Source organism: Pithys albifrons, chromosome 6 (assembly GCF_047495875.1).
Source record: "Pithys albifrons albifrons isolate INPA30051 chromosome 6, PitAlb_v1, whole genome shotgun sequence".
In the NCBI taxonomy this organism is placed as follows: Eukaryota; Metazoa; Chordata; class Aves; order Passeriformes; family Thamnophilidae; genus Pithys; species Pithys albifrons.
Genome location: NC_092463.1, coordinates 39,046,909 through 39,066,174, shown reverse-complemented (window position 1 = coordinate 39,066,174; position 19,266 = coordinate 39,046,909). Strand labels below are relative to the sequence as shown.

Sequence of the window (19,266 nt, the reverse complement as noted above, 5' to 3'; positions counted from 1 at the left end):
TGTGAATTTATTTCAGCAGAAGATGGACAACCACTAGATTTATTTTGTCTCTTAGGTATGGATTCCAGGCAGAGCCAACACAAGATTATAAATAAGCTTCCATTTCTGGTATAATTCCCATAATATAATTGTTTGTTGTTAGGGTGTCCTGGATCTGGCCAGAACAGCGCAATAGGTTTTTAGCTGGTAGAGGGCACAGCTAGGACTCAAAAGTTTTTCTACACCATCTCACATCATTTCCAGGGTGGGGGGAAGAGAGTCTCTTCCAAGGAGAAGGGGTTCAGTACGGTCAAGTAAGGATGGTGAAGGGAGCAGTGGGGTAATGACAGTTCCAAGCTGGGGGGAACAGCTGGATAAAATTGATTCCGAGCAATTACATGTGGATCCTTTGCCTATTTTATATGCTTTGTTACTAATATTGTTGTTGTTACTCTTCACTTTCTTATCTCACTGTTTCCAGTAATTTGTTTGTATCTCAACCTGTGATTTTCACCTTTAGTGCCTCCAATTCTCTCCACCACATTGCAGAGAGCAAGCTGCATGTTGTTTGGAGAGTCTCAGTGGCAGCACTAAACTGGGAAGTATCATTCTTGAACCAGGACATAGGGTTTCAGGACAGTAACAGGGAAAAATCTTCTTTTCAAGGCCATTGTTACAGGCTGCATACCCCAAATGTCTTTTCCACTGGGTCTGTTCATAGAAGAAAGGAGTCCTCCTATGGAATAGTCTCTACTGGAGCACTCATCACCTTTCCACTCCATTGTCCTTTATATGGTGACACTTTTACAGACTATCTAGAATATTTCTAAAAAGTACTGCCACAGAAAATTTCCAAAATATCAAAAGGGAAGCCCTTCACTTTATGCCCACAGGACAATGTCTGTATTCAGCCATCTGATTCAGACCTTGTGTGGTTTTTAGTATCTCACCTGCTGCCCCAGTCCTTCCACTGACTCCAGATACTGCAGTGCTGTTCTCAAATTTCTCCAAGGGTACATCATCCAGGGAGCTGTCCTGAGCCTTCAGGTAGGCTTTTCCTCCTCCTCCTGCTGCGATGAGCAAAGGTTCGAAAATCCCATCTTTCTGCTGGAAAACCCCCCATCAAACATCAGAAAAACTTCACATCCCTTAGTTATGTGAACTCACATAAACTCATCAAAGAGCACGAAAGCATCCCAAAGAAGAGTGGTCCAAGGTCAGGGCAGTGCTACTAATTGTTTCACAGGATCATTACAAAAATATTTTGCATCATGCTGCTGTATACAAAAGTAACTGTTTAACTGAACACCAAGGTTTTGGGATTCATTTTTTTAGGACTGCTGCCAGTATTAATGTTGGATCCTGGTATAATTCCCAGATCTGAGCTGTTAAGAACTGAGAAACCCGCTCAACTAGCTTAGTGATAGTGACAAATATGATCAGGGATATGAAAAGAGATAAATTAAAAAGACAAAAACCAAAGAGAGACAGAAGTTGGGTGGAGAGACAGAAGAGGGAGACTCCTCTTACATCACTTTTTTTAAAAGACTTGGCTATCATATGCCATGACTAACAGTGAGACCTAGTTGCTCTGCTGGACACTACTAAGGCAGGATGCAAAGAAGAAATACTTACTCTAAAGATGTAGGTTGCTCCTCCTCCACCCCCACCTCCTCCAGCCCATTCCCTCAGGGCCTTTTTTTTTTGGTAATCTTCTTCAATGAGAGATGACTCTCCTAAGCAGATCTTCTGTGTTTCAGGATTACTCTGGAAGGAGAGGAGAAATGCACTCAAGTATCCATGAAGTCCAACTCTTGAGAGTTGTCTGTATATTTCTGTATAATAATATCATAATGTTTGCCATGTATATCAGACATATATAAACCAGTATGTAGATTATCTTTATGGAAAGTGAACTCTTCTGCAAGGACCAACAACTGAGGGATAGATCTGTCTTGTTACCTCTGATCTGCAAACTCACATTATACATGCAAGTGAAAATATAATAATGGTAACTCATTATTTTTATCATATAATTTATAGTTCACATAGACATTTAGAATTTCTTATAACCAAAATCATTACAATGTTTTGCATTATGGAATAATTCTTGGAACTCTATTACTGCTGTACTTTTAGGTATTTCTCAAGGTGATAAATGCATAAAGCAGACAGAGGTCACTTGTACATAGTTAAGAATGACATGTCTTGGAGGAATAACTTGGAGATCCAGTTTCTTATTCCTGTGTGGCACCAGTTTTGCTTCTTGTGTGCTCTCATTCACAAGAAATGATAGAATGGTTGAAAGGGTAAGGTTGGAAGGGACCACTGGAGATCATCTAGTTCAGCCTCCCTACTCAAGCAGATTCCTTAGAGCACATAATTCAGGATCATATCCAGATAGCTTTTGAATATCTCCAGAGAAGGAGACTACAGCCCCTGTGGGAAACCTGTTCCAGTGCTCAGCCACCCTCACAGCAAAGAAAATGATCATCACGTTCAAGTGAACATCCTATGTTCCAGTTTCTGCCAATTGCATCTTATCTCATGATTGAGACTGGCCTTTCTTAGTTGGTGCAGCCATTTGTCTGGTTAATTCAAGCAAGAGAACAAAAGATGATAAGGTAAATGAAGACCAGAGAAAAGCAACTGTCACAAATCTAAGGAGAGAAAATAAAGGTTTGGAGCCACAGAACTTCTTCAGAAAAAAATGGAAGATAAAAATTTGTTACCCAAAATGCAGATTCATCAGGATTTCCAAAGCTAAAGAAAGTTGGGCTTTGAAAGAGGGAAAAACGCACTAAAACTTTTTCCAGTAGTATGTGACAAAGGGAGTTGGTGGGGGGTTATATTTCATAATTTGGAGTCTTGAAATGCAAGGGAATAATGGACAACTTTTCATATTATGACTTAAGACCAGAGGGCACACTGGAAAGGGAACTACAAATATACAAATGTATAGATAGAGAGATGCAATTCTTGTACTATATAAACTGAAGGAAAGCTGGTTTTAGAATCTGTTGCAGCATGAGGGTAAGGTATCATATGCTTTGGGCAAGGTAAACAGTAATTTTGAATGCCTACAAGAAAAGTTTATGCATTCCAAAACACATCAGTCTCTGGGGAAAAGACAAAACAGCTTTGTTCCTGGGGAGGATTTACCAGACCACATTTCTGGAAAAAGGCAGTATCAAAGAACTCATGCTGAAAAGAGGCAGTTTTTGAGCCTAAGTGATAAAAGGACTTTCAAATCATTGAGTCCAGCATTAGAAGACACATATTCATATCCATTTCTTCTAAGGGTTTTTTTCATCACTACAAATAGCTAATTCAGGGGCCACTGTAGTTAGTGGGAAGATTCTCACTGGTTTTGATAGGCTTTGAATCCAGACCTTAGATTCTAAGCTTGGAATGTATGTAACACAGTGCAGCCACAACACTGCTGGATGCTTCCACAAATAATAGTAAGTCATCTGAAATCCTGGCAGACAGGGAGAAACCTAAGCTGTGGAAAAACAGACGAGGGAGCACACCACTCTCACCTACTAGGTTTCTGCTTAAAATAAGCACAAGAAAGCTGACAAAGAACTTATTTCAAAGACAGGGCACTTAAGCAAAGTTCCTCTGTGCTTCATGTTTGTTTGTGCATTTTGGGATTGTTTTTCTTTTCAAAGTTCTTTATATTTGTTTTGAGTCTTTCTAACTTGCTTTGTTGGTTCTTTCCACTCTCCTGAGTGGGATGTCTGTCTTTTATCTCTAAACCCCAAGCCACCCACTGAATCATATCTGCAAGGTCACTGCCCATACATGCTTGGTGGCCCTCACCCCAGGGCAGGCATCCTCTCCCTGCTGCCCCACTAAGATGTACAGCAGTTCATCTTTCTCCAGGTGGAAGGTGGCTGAGATGAAGACTCCATGGGACCTCTTATTGTGGTTTTTGGCTCCTTTCCCCCCAGCTGCTCCATAGGCAGAAATCCTGCAAGAAAAAGTAAGTAGTTAAAGAAACTCTTGCACTTCCCATCCCCAAAGTCCATCTGCAAGATCTCCTCAGCCTTCTTTTCCAGAGGCATTGCTCCAGATCAGGCTCCTCTCCTGAAGCAGCTCATGGCTATTCTTATTCTGAGACACATGTAGCTCAGGTTGCTCAAGAGGATAGACTAATCCTACACCAGAGTACAGGAAGCAGAGACTTCAGGTGCAAAGAGCATGAGCTAGTATAGTCCAACCTAGAAGTCAGAGGCTTTAGAACTAAAATGATGGCAGCATTTCTACTTGATTGCACACCCATTATTACTCCTCATCTGATCTCCAAGGCACCACTCCACCCTTCCATGGTTCACAGTAGCTCAGAACACAGATCCTTATAGCTACCACTCCTATTTCTTTTTCCCATCCACCCTCTCAGTACAGATTGTCCCACACTTATGCTTGCTGAAACTCCACAAAGAAAAAGTAGTTAAATGTGGCAGCCTATCCAGGACACAGTGATACTCACCTGTATCGGTTTGTGGCTGGCACTCTCCAGACTTGCACTCCTCGGAGCCTGCCCTCCTTCTCCACAGTCACTGACACATTGCTATTCTTATAGGCACTGTCGCACTGAGCTTGAGTTGGCCCATGTGGACCACTGGCACCACAGGTTGTGAACCACCAGAGAACAACAGTTGCATCTCCTGTGACCAAAACTGCAAGACTTGGGTCAAATGTGAGCTTCCCTTTATTTTTCAGACACAATCATAGGATCATTTAGGTTCAAAAGACCTCTAAAATCATTGAGTCCAACTGTTAACACAACACTGCCAAGTCCAACGCTAAACCATGTCCCCAAGTGCCACATATACACATCTGTTAAATACCTCCAGAAACGGAGGCCACCTGGGCACACTGCTGGCTCATGCTCAACCAACACCCCCAAGGCCTTTTCCATCTGGCAGCTTTCCAGCCACATGTGCAATAACTCACAGACCTATTTAACCAAAGGACAAGTACAAGTGAAACAAACTACTGTTCTTGTTGATATCTTTCCTTAATGACATTTTGATAAAAAAATTACAATTATTTTTATTATTATTCACATAGAACATTAACCATTTCTGTATAAAAAATATATGATCAAAGGAAAGACCTCATTGCAGTGGTACATACTGCCTACAGGGCTTTAAAAAAACAACACATCTATTTGATCACATTCTTATTATAAGTATAATCATACAAAAAATACTTAAACTTGCATTCACAATATGAGGACTTGAAAATTAGTACATATTAAAGCTACATTTATTCATTCAATTTAATGAAGCTTCCTCATAATACAATCCACTAAGACACAACTCTTAATTATAAGATCACAGAGTACTTATATTGTCCCCACTTTGTTCTAGTCATAGGACAACTACTGCTCTGTGTATAGTCACTGTTTGTGTTTTCTCCCTCTCACTTTATTTCCTGCACACTATTTAATAAATCATGGACTGGAGATAAACCCACTCTTCAGATCTTTTCCTGATCCTCACTTAATTCCCTTTCCTGGTTTTTCATCTTTACACCCCTATTCTGCACTTACTTTGTTCAACTTCATTACTCACCAAATCCCAGTAAATCTCTATTTCCAGCTTTCTGTACCAGTCTACACCTTTTGTTTCTGAGCTGCCTTTCGTACACTCTTAATTTGAGTCATACATCTTCTGCTTTTACTTAAAGAGATTTTGCTTTTCTTTGAAGAGGACCTGCTATTTAAGGACTGGTGAACTGGGCTCCAGCAAACTGCTTTCCCATAGCCAAACACAGACTACCTGACATGATCTCCAGATCTTTGGCAGGGATTACATGTAGTTGCCTTATTGCTATGGGGCAGGCAAATCACACACAGGAGACAGGAATAGAGCCACTTTTTGTAGCCAAGAAACAGGTTTCCAATACTGAATCATGTACCTGGGAGGGAGGGCTCTTCCAGGGGGTTCAGAAGATGCTCATCCAGGATATTAATCTCACGTGGGTACTGGCGTTTCCCACCAAAATGATTTGCTTGTCTTTCTGTAATAGTTTGTAGAATAGAAGAGAGATATGGGAGGATGGTAGAAAAGAGAGATGGAAATTTTCAAGATTACATGAATGAATTAAGTACAAGCATTTGGCTAAATTAAGTATATATTACCTGGGGTAGAAAAAGTGTTTTAAAAAATCATAATTTTGTATTACTCTTTTGAGCCCATGTCTTAGGGTTAGCTACTTGTATCAGTGCTGAAGTCAGTGGGTCTTCACACAAATGAACACAGACCCTTCATTTTATCTCATGCAGGATAAGCTCCTTGGACAGAAAACTGCACTAGCTGTGATTACAAGAGACTTAAGGAAAAGAATAATGTGACAGAATAGATACCAGGTATTGATCCTCTGCTGGTCAGACAGGTGACAATTCTGGACGGTCAAATGAGTGGAGGTGTAAAAGAGAGTGAGAGCAAAAGTCATTATCTTTGTTTCTGAGTGGTGTCATGGTAAGTAAACAAACCTAACAGATCACTCCCCTCTCAGCAACCAACTCTGACTACCTGAGACCTTGCTTGGAGAATAAAACACCAAATAATATTACAAGTCTCACTAACATAGACAGTTAAGAAACAGCAGCTTACCCTTGACACAAGCTGTAAATGTTTGGACCTTTTTGAAAACAACAGAGCAAAACACTACATTTTTGACCAGTGAAATAGGCCTTGAAAAATAAGCCCTTTCTCAGAGAGGAGGGACTTCAAATCAGTTGCTGATCCAAACCACCTGAATGCATTGAGAACACACAACCAATGTTGCCTTACAGCAGGAAAAAGTAATAACTGAACCCTTGCCTTATAATCTGCAAGCATTCTGTTTTGATAGTTAAATTACCCATTTTAATGCAGATTTTTGATTGGAAAATATTTATAAGAAAAATGACAGGCTTTCTTCCATTTTATGAGCCTTCAGTTAATTTAATACTGAACATTTTTCATCAGTTGAAAAACACTGCAAATATTTCAATTTGTTCCAGTTGTGAGAATCTAACAGCTGTTTAATGCTCTGTTCAAAAGAGACTCACTCAGTTCCAGCTGGACAATTATCTCTGCCACAAAGCCACTGCTCTAAATAGCGATAATTAACACCCCTGTTAGCTGTGTCAGAAAGGCCAAATAACTAATTGAAGCATGGAGACCTTGCTGAGCTCTTACTCCTGAGAATATTCCCCCCAGGTCTGATTGAAAACACATTGATGGATGAAAGTAAAAGAAAGCTTTGTACTGACACAATCTGTTCATACTGACATAGAGAACTTCAATAGATGAAATTGTCAAGCCAGTGAAAAATGGAATTAACCAAAACCAAATGAAATTAATCCAATACAAGAAGGAAAACAGAATGAAAAATACAATGCGTGACCAGAAAAGATGCTCCCAAGGCCTGCACTGAATTATGAATCCCAAGGGTCACAACAGTTTCAGATACTTAGTGATGTACAAGAAGTCTGATTACGTTTGCAGAGTAAAGGAATGTAAATGACTCTCTAAAATAAAGAGTCGATCTGTGTGTCTGCAGGTATTTTTTTCAGCATTGCAATTGAGGATCCTAAGGCACCGACTCATTTCCAAACAAACAGTCTTTCCTCCTTCTCCAGTCTCAATCCCTCAATTTCTGGAATAAAATTTCTGTCTCCTCTGTGCTCAGCAGCAGACAAGCTGCAAGACTGGCTGAACAGAGCTCTGTCCACATGAGCTGTTAACTCATAGAAGGCTGATATTTTATGCACTGTCCAACATGAATTTGTAAGGTGACATTTTCTGCAAACGTAGTGTAGTCCTGGGATCCAGGGGCTGGTGCTCCAGTCTATTTTAGCTTCCACTTCCTCTTCTAACAGCCAACATGTTGACTGTAAGTGAATGGAAGGGAACAAGACTTAATTTGTATTAAGGTGTACCTATATCAGAAAAATATGAAGAGCATGGAACTTCTTTCTGTGAGTTTTAGCAAATGTTGATTTCCCCACTGAAAAGGGGCAGAAAGAAGTTTAAAGGAGAAAGACAAGGCATCTTGTGCAGGCAAAGAGCTAAAGTAATTCTCTCCTACTCCTCTGTCTCTGGGACTTTAATGAAAATAGAGGTCTGGTGGCTGAAATTAATCTAAGATGCCTCACAGTATCCTCAAGATGTGAATGGTGTCCTCAGAGATCCCACTTTACTAAAGCAGGTTGCAGTATTCCTGGAAGACTCTTCAGCTTGTCCTAGAATGGGACAGAGAATGGGAAGCTGCACCAGCTTCTTCTTTCCTCATTTCTTTGGCTGATCTATTGCATTTCCAGTCAACACCTTCTTCCATCAGTGGAAGGAGGCTTAAACCGCTGCCTACCATTCAATTCAAGCAAAGAGACTCACTGATCAACAGTATCAGACTTCGCTGGGCTGGGGACTCTAAAGTCAAGAAGGATAGATATGCTATACAAAAGCTCTGTTTGGACAGTTTTGTCATTTATAAATGAGTCCTTTGGGAAATGATGCATAGAATGAAATGTAATTACTAGGCCAGGACAGTAAAATTTGGTAACAATTGGAACAATATAATGTTCAGAGCACAAAAAAGTAATAGCAAAGACAGTGAGGAGGGCAAACATCAGCACAGCTTTTGCTGCGCCAGTCCACATTTTCATATTTAGACACTAAAAATTCAGAGCTCTTCCTGTGACAGCACTAGTTAACCAAAGCAATTAAATATCTTTATGCCTGTCCATCTAATGTTCTTGCAATGAACCAGACAGACACGCGTCATGTGGTCTTTGACACCATCTTACACAGGGTGATTGTATAAACAAAATGGTGGTTCCATCTCACTCAGAGTGAAAACATCTGTCAATGCCCAGGAACTGGTGTCCAAAGAATGGTCTGATTGGTTTTTGTCCTTATTGATGTCTCTTGCACTGCCCTCACTACCCACTTGTTCTCCTTTTAAGTCTTACTGAAACTTTCCTCTCAATTTTGAGGTATATGGAAAACCTCACCTTCTTTCCCATCTTGCATACATAAACAGTGTGTTCAGTCTGCACTGGGTTTTGTAGAGAATTGACTAAAGATTGAAAGAGATGGAGAAAATAATATTTACATCCTAGCAAGTAGCAAATCCTTTCTTCCTGCCATACATCCTTCCTGTTGCTCTCATGAAAAGAATTCACTGCTTTGATTTTAATTGGCTCTGTCTCTGACATCTGAAACCTGTCCTTGCCAGGGAGAAATAATTTTATTACTGAAAGCACAGCAGAGCTGCTGGGCTTCTCTGCAACCTAACTGAATTAAAGTCATGAGAAGACAAATACAAGGAGCTGCTTTCAGAGGCGAGAAAGCGTCAATTTGCAAAGAGGATTCAAGGAACAGTGGCAAGGACAAGGCTTCCGAGAAACATGTTTCCTTCATGATGTCTTTCTTTTGCGTGACTCACACATCTCTGGGTCGTGCCTTCAGATGGGGTAAAGACCAACTGCTCCTTGACGTCAGTGTGATTTACACCAGCTGAAAGTACACGGTAACTTGGGTGGTCTAATGGACAAACCCTGATAACATTGCTACAGGGGCATTTACACCCCACCTATTTGCCAAAGGATACATATCTACACCAGACCCAACAAAATGTCTGTGGGTAAACTGACAGTTGTATCTGCTCTCAGGAAGGCAGTAAACTCCAGCAGCTGGGCACACATTAGCTGACATGAGCACATGTGGAATAACCCCCTTCAGCTTCCTCAATATTTCAAAATAAAATGTGAATGTGGAGGTCCCAAGGTGTTTGGGAGACAGGGCTCTTAAGGAGTTGGAGTGAACAAATGACATTGCCATTAAGGAACAGCTTCTCCTCCTAATTTCAAACAAAATTATGCATGCTAAGCATTTTATAGAAAGGTGGTTTCAGTGCCCACAGAACAAAGGGACAGAGAACAGGAGAACCAAATGAGAAAAGGGTGGGAAGAAAAAGGGGCTTTTGTTGATGAGCTTTTAACACAGGTCGGTTTTGGCCTAAGCCTTCTCATATACTATGTTAGGCTACAGCTAGCCACTGCAGGGACAGGTTATTACCCTAAATGCTGATATACTGGATGTCGTGACACATGAAGAATGGCATAGGACCACCAATGCACATTTTGTCAGCCACAGAAGTCACAGTTCAAGTGCTACATATCCTCCAGTTCCTTTATAACAGGGCATATGTCTTTGCCCCAGGGACCTAAAGAAGGTAATTTCTAGTATTGGCAAATGGTTCAAGTATCTAACTTCTTTCCCATTGTCTGCTAAGAATATTCAACTCTTGATAACATGTTTAACATGGTACAATGGCTCCATTCTTCTGTGGAATATATAGTTGCCAGTCATGTTCACAGAAAGGAAGCAAAGAAACTTGTTATATATCTGGCAGTGATAGTGAATGTACCTCCTCATAGTGTAAAACAAAATTGTTGCAGCAATCTAAACTTTATTGTCAGAGAGTCACTTTATTCCTTTGTTTTCTTCCTTTCCTCTACTAAAATATGGTGACTTTTCCCCTTGATTTCAACAAATTCCCTTCAGCTATCAATTGCCAGGGTGCAGAGGTCAGCAGCGACTGGGGAAGAACAGTGTGATGTAATCCTTCCGCTTAGGGTAAAGGAATAAGTCTAGTGTTTCTTGCCAAGACACACAGACAGGTCTCAACTATGTGATACAGGATAACCCAGGTCAGACCAAAAAAAGAGCGCTAGGAGACTCCAACAGACCATAAAATTGCCTTGCAATCTTCGGTAAGTCTGAGATGAAATTGCATTGTGCTGAAAAAGTTAACACAACTGATCCATGTGCACTCTGTGTGGAGGACAGAACGTGTGTCCTGGATCTGCAGGATGCTGATTACACTACCCAAATTCATTAAGAGATCCTGCAACATTAGTGGCTCACCGTTAGTGAAGCAGTCCAATCCAAATGTAATATTGTCGATAGCAATGTCAGCTTGGGAATTCCAGCCCCAGGTTGCCAGGAATTGCAGTTGAAACCTTTGCAATAAGACAGAAGATTTAGGAAAGACCAAAAAAAAAAAAAAAAAAAGGCAAAAGTAGAAAAAACCAAACCAAACCCTAAAACTACAATGTTTCTTTATCATGGAACATGATCATCACTATTTACAATGTTTCCTCCAGACACTTCCTGCTGAGCAGCCAAAAGGGTTTGCTGTAAATCTGAGATACATACCAGCTCCTAGTAAGGATCACCCAACATTTATGTAACTCCACATTTCATGGGGAACAAGAATGAGTGCCCCACTTCCCTTGTTGTCTGTACACACAGATAGCAATACCAGCTACTCTCCCCCAGATAATAGTTTATACATAGACAACCGTCTGTGTTCATTTACCAGAAACAGTCAAGGATTTAAACGTGTAAAAGGGAAAGGGAAAAAAATATCCTCGTTTCCACCCCTAAAGAGATAGAGTAAAAACTGAACAGAATATCCAAATGTCTTGGGCCTGATCCTCAGACAGTATAACTCAACAAGGTGGCAACACGAGAATATTTCAGAAGGTCAAGACTTGTTAAGTTTCAGCCATAACTCCCTGAAATGTTAGCTTTCTGAGCTGTCTCATCTTTTTCCACTATGAGAAGGTGTTTAGTTACTTATCTAGGTACTCTGTCATGCCCCATGTGCATTGCTACATTCTGAATTCACAAGGAAGAAAGGAAATGGATTTCCTTTTAACAGTAGGACTGAATTTTTTTTCATTAAATTTTAGAAATAAACAGATGTCTGATGTCCAGTCCATTTATAGCTTATTAAAAGCACATGGAGAGGATGTCTACTGCTGCCACTAGGGAGTCTCAATGGTGATTTACTAGAGATCGAGCACTGCCCTGCCTAACCCATTAATCATTCAGCCTAAGAACTCACTTGTCCCAGATTAGTGGCAATAAAATTAGTGTGTGTATTCCACCCACCAGCTAAATGTTGGTTGATATCCACAGACAGTATAAGGTTGCATAACCACGCCAAAATCTTTAGGAATAAGCTGTTTTTACTCCAACCCATGAATGAGCCTTTTTGCTTAAATGAAGGCATCCACACTTAGAGGATCTGAGCACCCTGGGAGTAAATGCTGGTGCAGTGAATGTAAATCAATAGTCTTTTGGATGACCATTCTCTGAGCTGTGGGATCAGTGGGGAATTTGTCATTAGATTCCCTTCCTACAGAAACACTCCTCTTCGTTATCAGGTTTAGCAATAGCTTCATATTTTCAAACCTTGTACATAAGTCCACTGGCACAACACAGTAATTTCCCCAGTCATTTGATGGAAGAGAGTCACAGGACCATGAGCCCAAACCAGGGGGCTTCTAGAACCCACAGATGTAGATACAACACAACAGCTTACCCCTTATTTAAGGCACTCACTCACATGGCATTATACCCTTGGTGAGATCAATCTGCTGTGCCTGGTCCATGGAGACAGAGCAGAAGAGGGTCCATGGCATTGCACTACAAGACAGATTTCTGCTTCAGCTGAGTAAAAACGGGAGCTTGGGGTATGATCCTCTTCCCCCAGTGCATGAGAACAGATATCTCATAAACTCTGACCTCTATATGCCTCGTCTTCCTCATAACTTCAGAAAAAGGGGAGGAATTTGTATTTTGGGCTCTGTGCTGTGTTAACCAGAGGAGGTTCCAGTGTTCCTGCTCATTGAACTTATTTTGCTGATTCCAGTATATTACATTCTCCAGTTCTCTGATGTCTGGTCTTTTGCCTGTTTGATTTTCTTCTGACAGTAGTCTTTTTCCCTGTGTGTGGTGTGAACCAAAATAAGTGAATTTCCCAGCTGATCACCAGAAGCAGTTTTCCAACTAAATAGATGTCCAACTGGGAGGCTGACCAGCGAGCTGTGCAGCAGGTCTTCCTTCTCTCCTAAGAAATTAATTCACTGGAGGAAGCTCTGGCTACATAGCACCTATCTAGCACCTCCATGGCCTTATCATTCCTTCTGTTAAGGCTTCTCTACTTCTGGCTTCATCAAATTCAGGACCTCCTACAGCAACTACTTGTGCTACAATTCATGTCTATGCCTGCTCTCTGTGTGATCTGTCTCTTTCCTACCTACTACTGGCTATCATCCCTTTAAGAAATCAGAGTAAAATATAGCCCTTTCCTACAGCAAGAGAATCTCCAGAAGATTTGAGATACAGAAAAACAACGTGACAGTCCAAAATCTTTCCTAAAAATTTCCATAAGCACAACATTGCTGGAATTTGCATTAACACAGAAAGCTGAAAGCACCCATAAGTAGGCAGAAAAGTCATTCATGATGGTTTATACCAAACTGTACTAAGACTATACAGCAATGTTATACACATTTGTTTACAATTGTTTGCAACTTTACTAACCTTAAACCAGTTTCAGATGAACTTTTCTATTTTGGGTGATTTGGTATGACTTTTCTAGCAGTCAAAAGGTTTTGCTGGTGTTGAGGATGAGATAATGCAGGGATTCATATTTCTGACCTTCTCAAAAGTGCTTATAACTTTTTAAGCACTCTGTGCTACCAGATATTGGAAGTGGGAAGTGAAATTTGTGAGATAGAGAGTCACATGGCAGAGATGAACTTTTCTTCCATGTGAATGGGAATCTGTTAAAATTTTAAGAAAATGTCTTTGGAGGTATTAAATCCCTGACACTTCCATGCCTGGTACTGGAACTAAGGACTGACACAGAAATTGGAGACTTCAGGGAACAAGCATAAATACCTCTGAAGAACCCCATGGTCTCTGCGGCGATTGGTCCACATGAAAGTGCCTTGGGAAAAGAGCTATTCTGGAGAAATTCACTGGTCATACTTTACATATGCATTACTAAAGAGATACTAATTCCCAGGGCTCTAGACTAAGTCAGCCAAGAATAGTAAATACCAGGGCCAGCAGGCAGACTAATCCTACCCTAAATGAATAATTCATGGAAAAGGTGCATATAATGAACACAAAATAATAGTGAGACCAAAGGTAATCATGTAATTAAACTAGAAAGAACAACATTATCACTCTCTTTCTCTCTCTGGGTTTTACTACTGGTGGCCTCTGAATTGTCATCACTTCCACACCCAAATCCCTTAAGGCCTTTTACACAAAGATGCAAAGAATATTTGATGACAAAAGGAACCTCATATTCAGTATTCCATATTCAGTATATGTATAGATCTGGAGTTTTTTTGTCTTAAGTTTCATGTGAAACAGACTTTCATGAGGAATATGCAAAAGAACAGATTGAATAAATTTTAAATAACGTTCCTGTCATGCAAAATAACCAGCTGCCAACACCAGCTACAAAGCTTGAGATGAAGTGACACAGGTGAGGGAGAAGAAATATCTGAAAAAAGTTAGACCACATTGAAATTCTTTGAATCTTCAATATTTGACTTCATTTGACAACCAACAGCACACTCTATTTTCACATCTAAAACTGTGAAAACGTTAGTGTAAGGCAGATTTGGGCAACAGTCTTTTCCTGAGATTGATGTATCAGTGATGTGGTAAAAAATGATCTCCAGCTGCCTTGGCTGCACTGATACAGATCCCAGACTAGACAGTTGCATTGGTTAAACTGTAGGTTTACCACCCATTTGACTCACATGACTGTTTTTTTACTGTGGGAGTACAAAGTGCAGCTATGCTGATAAAGCTGCTTACCTACTGGGAACACCTCACTATTGGGAGCACACTGGTTTTCTCAGGCTGGTAAAATGTTTCTAGTGCAGTCGCTTCCTATTCCCAAAACCTAAGTACTGTCTGAGACTGCACAGAAGTGCAGTTACATGGTGTGGGCTTGTGTTGAGCTAAGCTGTGTATTTGCACAAAGATCTGCATGTGCAACAGAATACTTCCTAAGGAAGAAGAAATGACTTGAAAAGGCCCTGAAAGAAGGCAAGAATGGAAGGGACATATCACAATAAAGATAGTAACAGTTTACTAAATCTATAGGAAAAGCCCTGGATGTTGATGGTGGAGCTCTTACCGATTCTGAAGCATTGGCATTGGTAAGGTGACAAGAAACCAGTGGTCACTCCAGCTCCCTGCCCTTTCCCACATTGACAAAGTGACTGGAGCTTCCTTTTTCTCTTCCTTGACAGAGAAGGAGACTGTACCATTGTAGCTGCCAAAAACATGCACTGAGAATTGGATCTGTAATAGAGGAAAAGAATGGTAACCTGGGACAAAAAGGGAAAGGAAGTCACTTCTCTCCTTCCTGGGGATTTGAGACAACAAATCTCTGAGTCTCAGTCAAACTGTTAGAGATCACTAACCCCCACTCACTGATTGTGGATGACTCAGCTGCATTCCTAGCACAGAATTTTTTCAGGGAAGACCCTACTGACACTCCTGTTGGGCAGCTGTTCTTCAGTCACTGACAACAATATCCACAGCCTCAGACACCATCTGGGTGAGAGCACTGGTTTCCTTGTTATCACCTTCTTTGAGGGGAGAGCTGTCCTGCCCCAAATATCCCTGAAAGGAGGGGTATTTCCTCTAGAGGCAGGAAACCTCAACCCATATACTTACCCCAACTCATAGACACCATCTGTATAGTGGCAGCCATATGACAGGTGAACAATCTGATCACCAGGCCAAAGAATATTTTGAAACAAGACTCATTTCTCTTTCTTTGGAGCAACCACTTCCAGTTTGCTGCAGAGGAGGAGCAAAGTGCCATTTCTACTTTGCTTTGAATGCTCAGCTGCTCTTTATATTATAGAGAGATCCAGAAAAGGAACACACAGACATGTGCTGCAAAGAACAACCAGTGAAAGTTCCTTGCTCCTGAAATGCGAGTCCAAATCCTTGCCAGTGAAGGAGAGAATGGATCCAGATTTCCTGTGACCTCTACACAGTAACCAACAGCCACTGTTTTCCTCTACTGGTTTTGTGAACATGTCTCCAAGCACATTTTATTTTGTTGGAATTACCCAGCAAACATGACCTTGATGTACAAATAAATATAAATGCTGAAGCTACATTTCTGGCACCTGCACTGTATTTCTTTTCCCAGCTCTAATTAGGCAACACCAAAGCTTTCTCTTTTTCCCCTGGCAAGGCTAGACTTCAGCTCAAACTTGCAACTTAATTTTCCTAACTGTTATGACTATAATAATATTCAATATTTTTAATTTCAGCATCTCAGAGCTGCCTAAATCTTTTTGTAGAGACTTGAGCTTAAGACAAGTCATGTGATTTTATCCAGGCCAGGTTTCCCTTACCGTTTGAAATTCCTGAAGAATGTGAACAGAAGTTTATTACCTATGTCTGTTTCTGGAAAATCTAATCCCTCTAACTTCACACACCTGCTCTCAATGAAACTGTCAAGTTCATTAACTCCTATAAAACTATCAAACAGTTTATGAAGAGAACTCTCAGCAGCAGGTACACTGAATGGCTCAACAGGCCTGTCAGCCAGCTCCCTTTTCTACAAACCAGGGCTATCCCACACCATTCGGCTACTGGGTACTTTTCAGAGGAATAGTTGGTACAGTTAGGCTGGGGAGTTTTCCATAATGAATAATTGATTTGGGGGTCCTGCTTTCACTTAATGGGATCGCACCTCACATCTCCTTTCCAGTTTTCAACAGGTAGCTAGCTAGGCAGTATAGTTAACTCTTCTGCTTTCCAGTGTTTTGCAGAGTGTGCAGAGGGATAGGAGAATGGGCTAATTGTACAAACAGTGCCTGGAACCTGATGACTTACTCCACAAAGATGTTAAGACAGACTGATATACCTGGTAGTCTCCAGTGGCAATGCTGGTGGGCAAGCTGGTACTGTAAGCCTTAGCCATACCACTTGTCTGAGTGCTGTCTGCTCGCAGGTAGAGGAATTGCCCTATGAACATAAAAGTGAATCAGAGAAGACAAAATGATCTTTTGCTTTTTTGTGTAATCTCTTGAAATAATTTAACATCATTAATGCTAATGTAAGTAAGTAGGCACACCTAAGTGTAAGTGTAAGCATGGCTTAAAAGCAAATCCAGAGCAAGGCTATAATAAGCACTCTGGTAGATTTTAGCAGCACAAAAGCCAATATGCCCAACCCATTCCTGGAACGAGTGTGTAAACCTCAGGTACATTCAAGATCTTTGCATACAGGGGCTTATACCAATCTAAACCCCTAATTCCCATACCATTAGCATCCATGACTCTTACTGAGAAAACACCTGTCCAGAAGGGCTTATTTGTAGTCTTTGTTCCCAAGGACAGTTTATACAAGATCTCAAGAGGCAAACAGGACACGCTTGTGCACTCCGTTCATTTTGATAGGGAATTGTGAGGCAAGACTCATGTGTGCTAGCACTTCTGACTTGCAACACAAGTTTGTGAGAGTCTGGCCTCTCTCCTTCTTACTTACCAAGCTGACAGTTCTGCAGTTCTGGGAATGTTTTGACTCTTTATTTACTGTGGTTTTTTATGGCCCAGAATGAGTGTGATCACTTGGGATATGCTTGCATGTGATGCTCTTCACTGGTAAAGTCTGGCAAGATTTGCTTTTACAAGCTGCTTAGTTCTGTTGGGCAATTTTTGCTTTGTGAGGCAGCAGCTATCATATTGCTGCTGAAGCACACTGGAATTGCATAGCTCATAAGAATAAGACAGAGGGAAGAGTTATACACAGAGAGAAAAAAATTCATTGTATGATTTTTGAAGGTGAGGGAGAATCCTAGTGTCTCATAGTTTTGTGTTAACTTTGTTGCAGAAAATGTTTGAGATAAGATTTGACTCAATTTCAAAAGCTAATTTTAGCTATATTTAAAGTTGTTATACGTAATACTGATGCTAAAGTTCATTTGGCAATGATGCCCAAATTTTTAAGCCAACTTAAAAAACTTAAGTTCAAGGCTATTGTGTACATGTTTACACAGAGAGTGACAGAGAACTATGAGGAACCTACCACCAGTGGCTTGCAAGGTAGACCCTACAAATGGGTCATCTTGAGTCATTTCAGAAAAGACCTGAATAGACCAAGGAGATGCTGCAGTTTCATTCAGTGTCCAGCCACACAGACCCTCTTCGAAAGAGCAGTGTGAGCCCTCTGGGAGACTGTCTACAATGGAGAATAAAAAAAAGCGGGAAAATAGAGAAACTTGTTTATGGAAGTACACTAACAACAACAAAAGTGAAAATTCATTGTGGTTGTCCAAGCCACCCAAACTATGCTACAGAGTTTTTCAATGTCAAAATAGGTTTCATTGGTTTATTTCCAGAGTCACCATCAGAAAGCCAATATTTGCTTCTGTAAGTATTTGAGATTTTGCTGTGCTGTTCTTCTCTAGATACTGTGCAAAACTGTAGCTCCCTTAATCTAAAGAGTAGTAAATTGCTGCCATATGTTTGTAAAGGCCTTTCTGCATATGGCATTGCAGGCATCACAGTTTTCTCTGTCCACTTAAAAGAAAGCAAATCAAAAGATTATTTTTGATCTCTGCCACTGTACTTGCAACAAAGATAAACAATGCTCTCAGCACTTCATATATTGTCAGGGGATTTCTCTGTCCTGATGTGCAAGAAGAACTCTGAACTGGGAACTTGTAAGGAAAGACTGATGACATTGTTGGTGACCATGACACTGACAATGACACTGGAAAGATAATTAGTACCTTCCACTGAAGGGAAGGTTTAGATCTTGCGTCCAGAATGAAATGCTCATCCAGCTGCAGACATGTAAAATAAGGTTTTGCCTTTCACTGAAGTAGCAATAACTATGTGTCCTAGTTCAGCTGGAGGGACCAGCTAACCCTGTGTGGTGGTGATCAAACCTGTGTATTCCACCCCCTCTATTCATTCCCCAAGGACAATGGGCCATTAGCAGCAGCTGCCCAGGGAGCCATTATCACTTCACACCCAGCCTGAGGGGGGCGGAGCTGCTAATGGGCCATCAACAGCTCAACAACCCCTGGCTCCCAGAGTTAATCACCCATTGTGTGAGTCCCCGCCCAGGGGGAGGGACTGAGTGCTCCCTGAGGGTACATAAGTGGTGGGTAAGAAGACCTCAGGACCTTCTCGTCGGTTCCAGAGCAGCAGCAGGACCTCGACAGCAGGAGATCACCGCTCTCGCCCAGACCACAGCCCTCGCCTGCACCAACAGGTTTTTCTTTTCCTTTTGCTCTGGACTTGGGGGAGCCACAGGGGTCTCAGCAGAAGGGCAAACAAACCCCCTTGGGTTTGTGCCCCAGGACACTGGGTTATACTGCTGGGGTATTGTGAGTTGAAAGCAATTTCCCTTGTGTATCAGTGTT

General features: G+C 41.1%; 1 protein-coding gene across 1 annotated transcript in view; it reads right to left on the bottom strand.

The window, feature by feature from the left end:
- Positions 1-19,266, bottom strand: part of LTK (leukocyte receptor tyrosine kinase) — a 94,729-nt gene that overhangs the window by 17,945 nt on the left and 57,518 nt on the right. The window contains exons 7-15 of the mRNA XM_071559450.1: positions 17,922-18,074; positions 16,759-16,859; positions 15,004-15,170; positions 10,914-11,008; positions 5,911-6,012; positions 4,475-4,652; positions 3,805-3,955; positions 1,615-1,746; positions 930-1,086 (exon numbers count right to left, since the gene is read on the bottom strand). Of these exons, the coding sequence (XP_071415551.1) occupies positions 930-1,086; positions 1,615-1,746; positions 3,805-3,955; positions 4,475-4,652; positions 5,911-6,012; positions 10,914-11,008; positions 15,004-15,170; positions 16,759-16,859; positions 17,922-18,074 (1,236 nt within the window). The remainder of the gene's footprint in view (positions 1-929; positions 1,087-1,614; positions 1,747-3,804; positions 3,956-4,474; positions 4,653-5,910; positions 6,013-10,913; positions 11,009-15,003; positions 15,171-16,758; positions 16,860-17,921; positions 18,075-19,266) is intronic.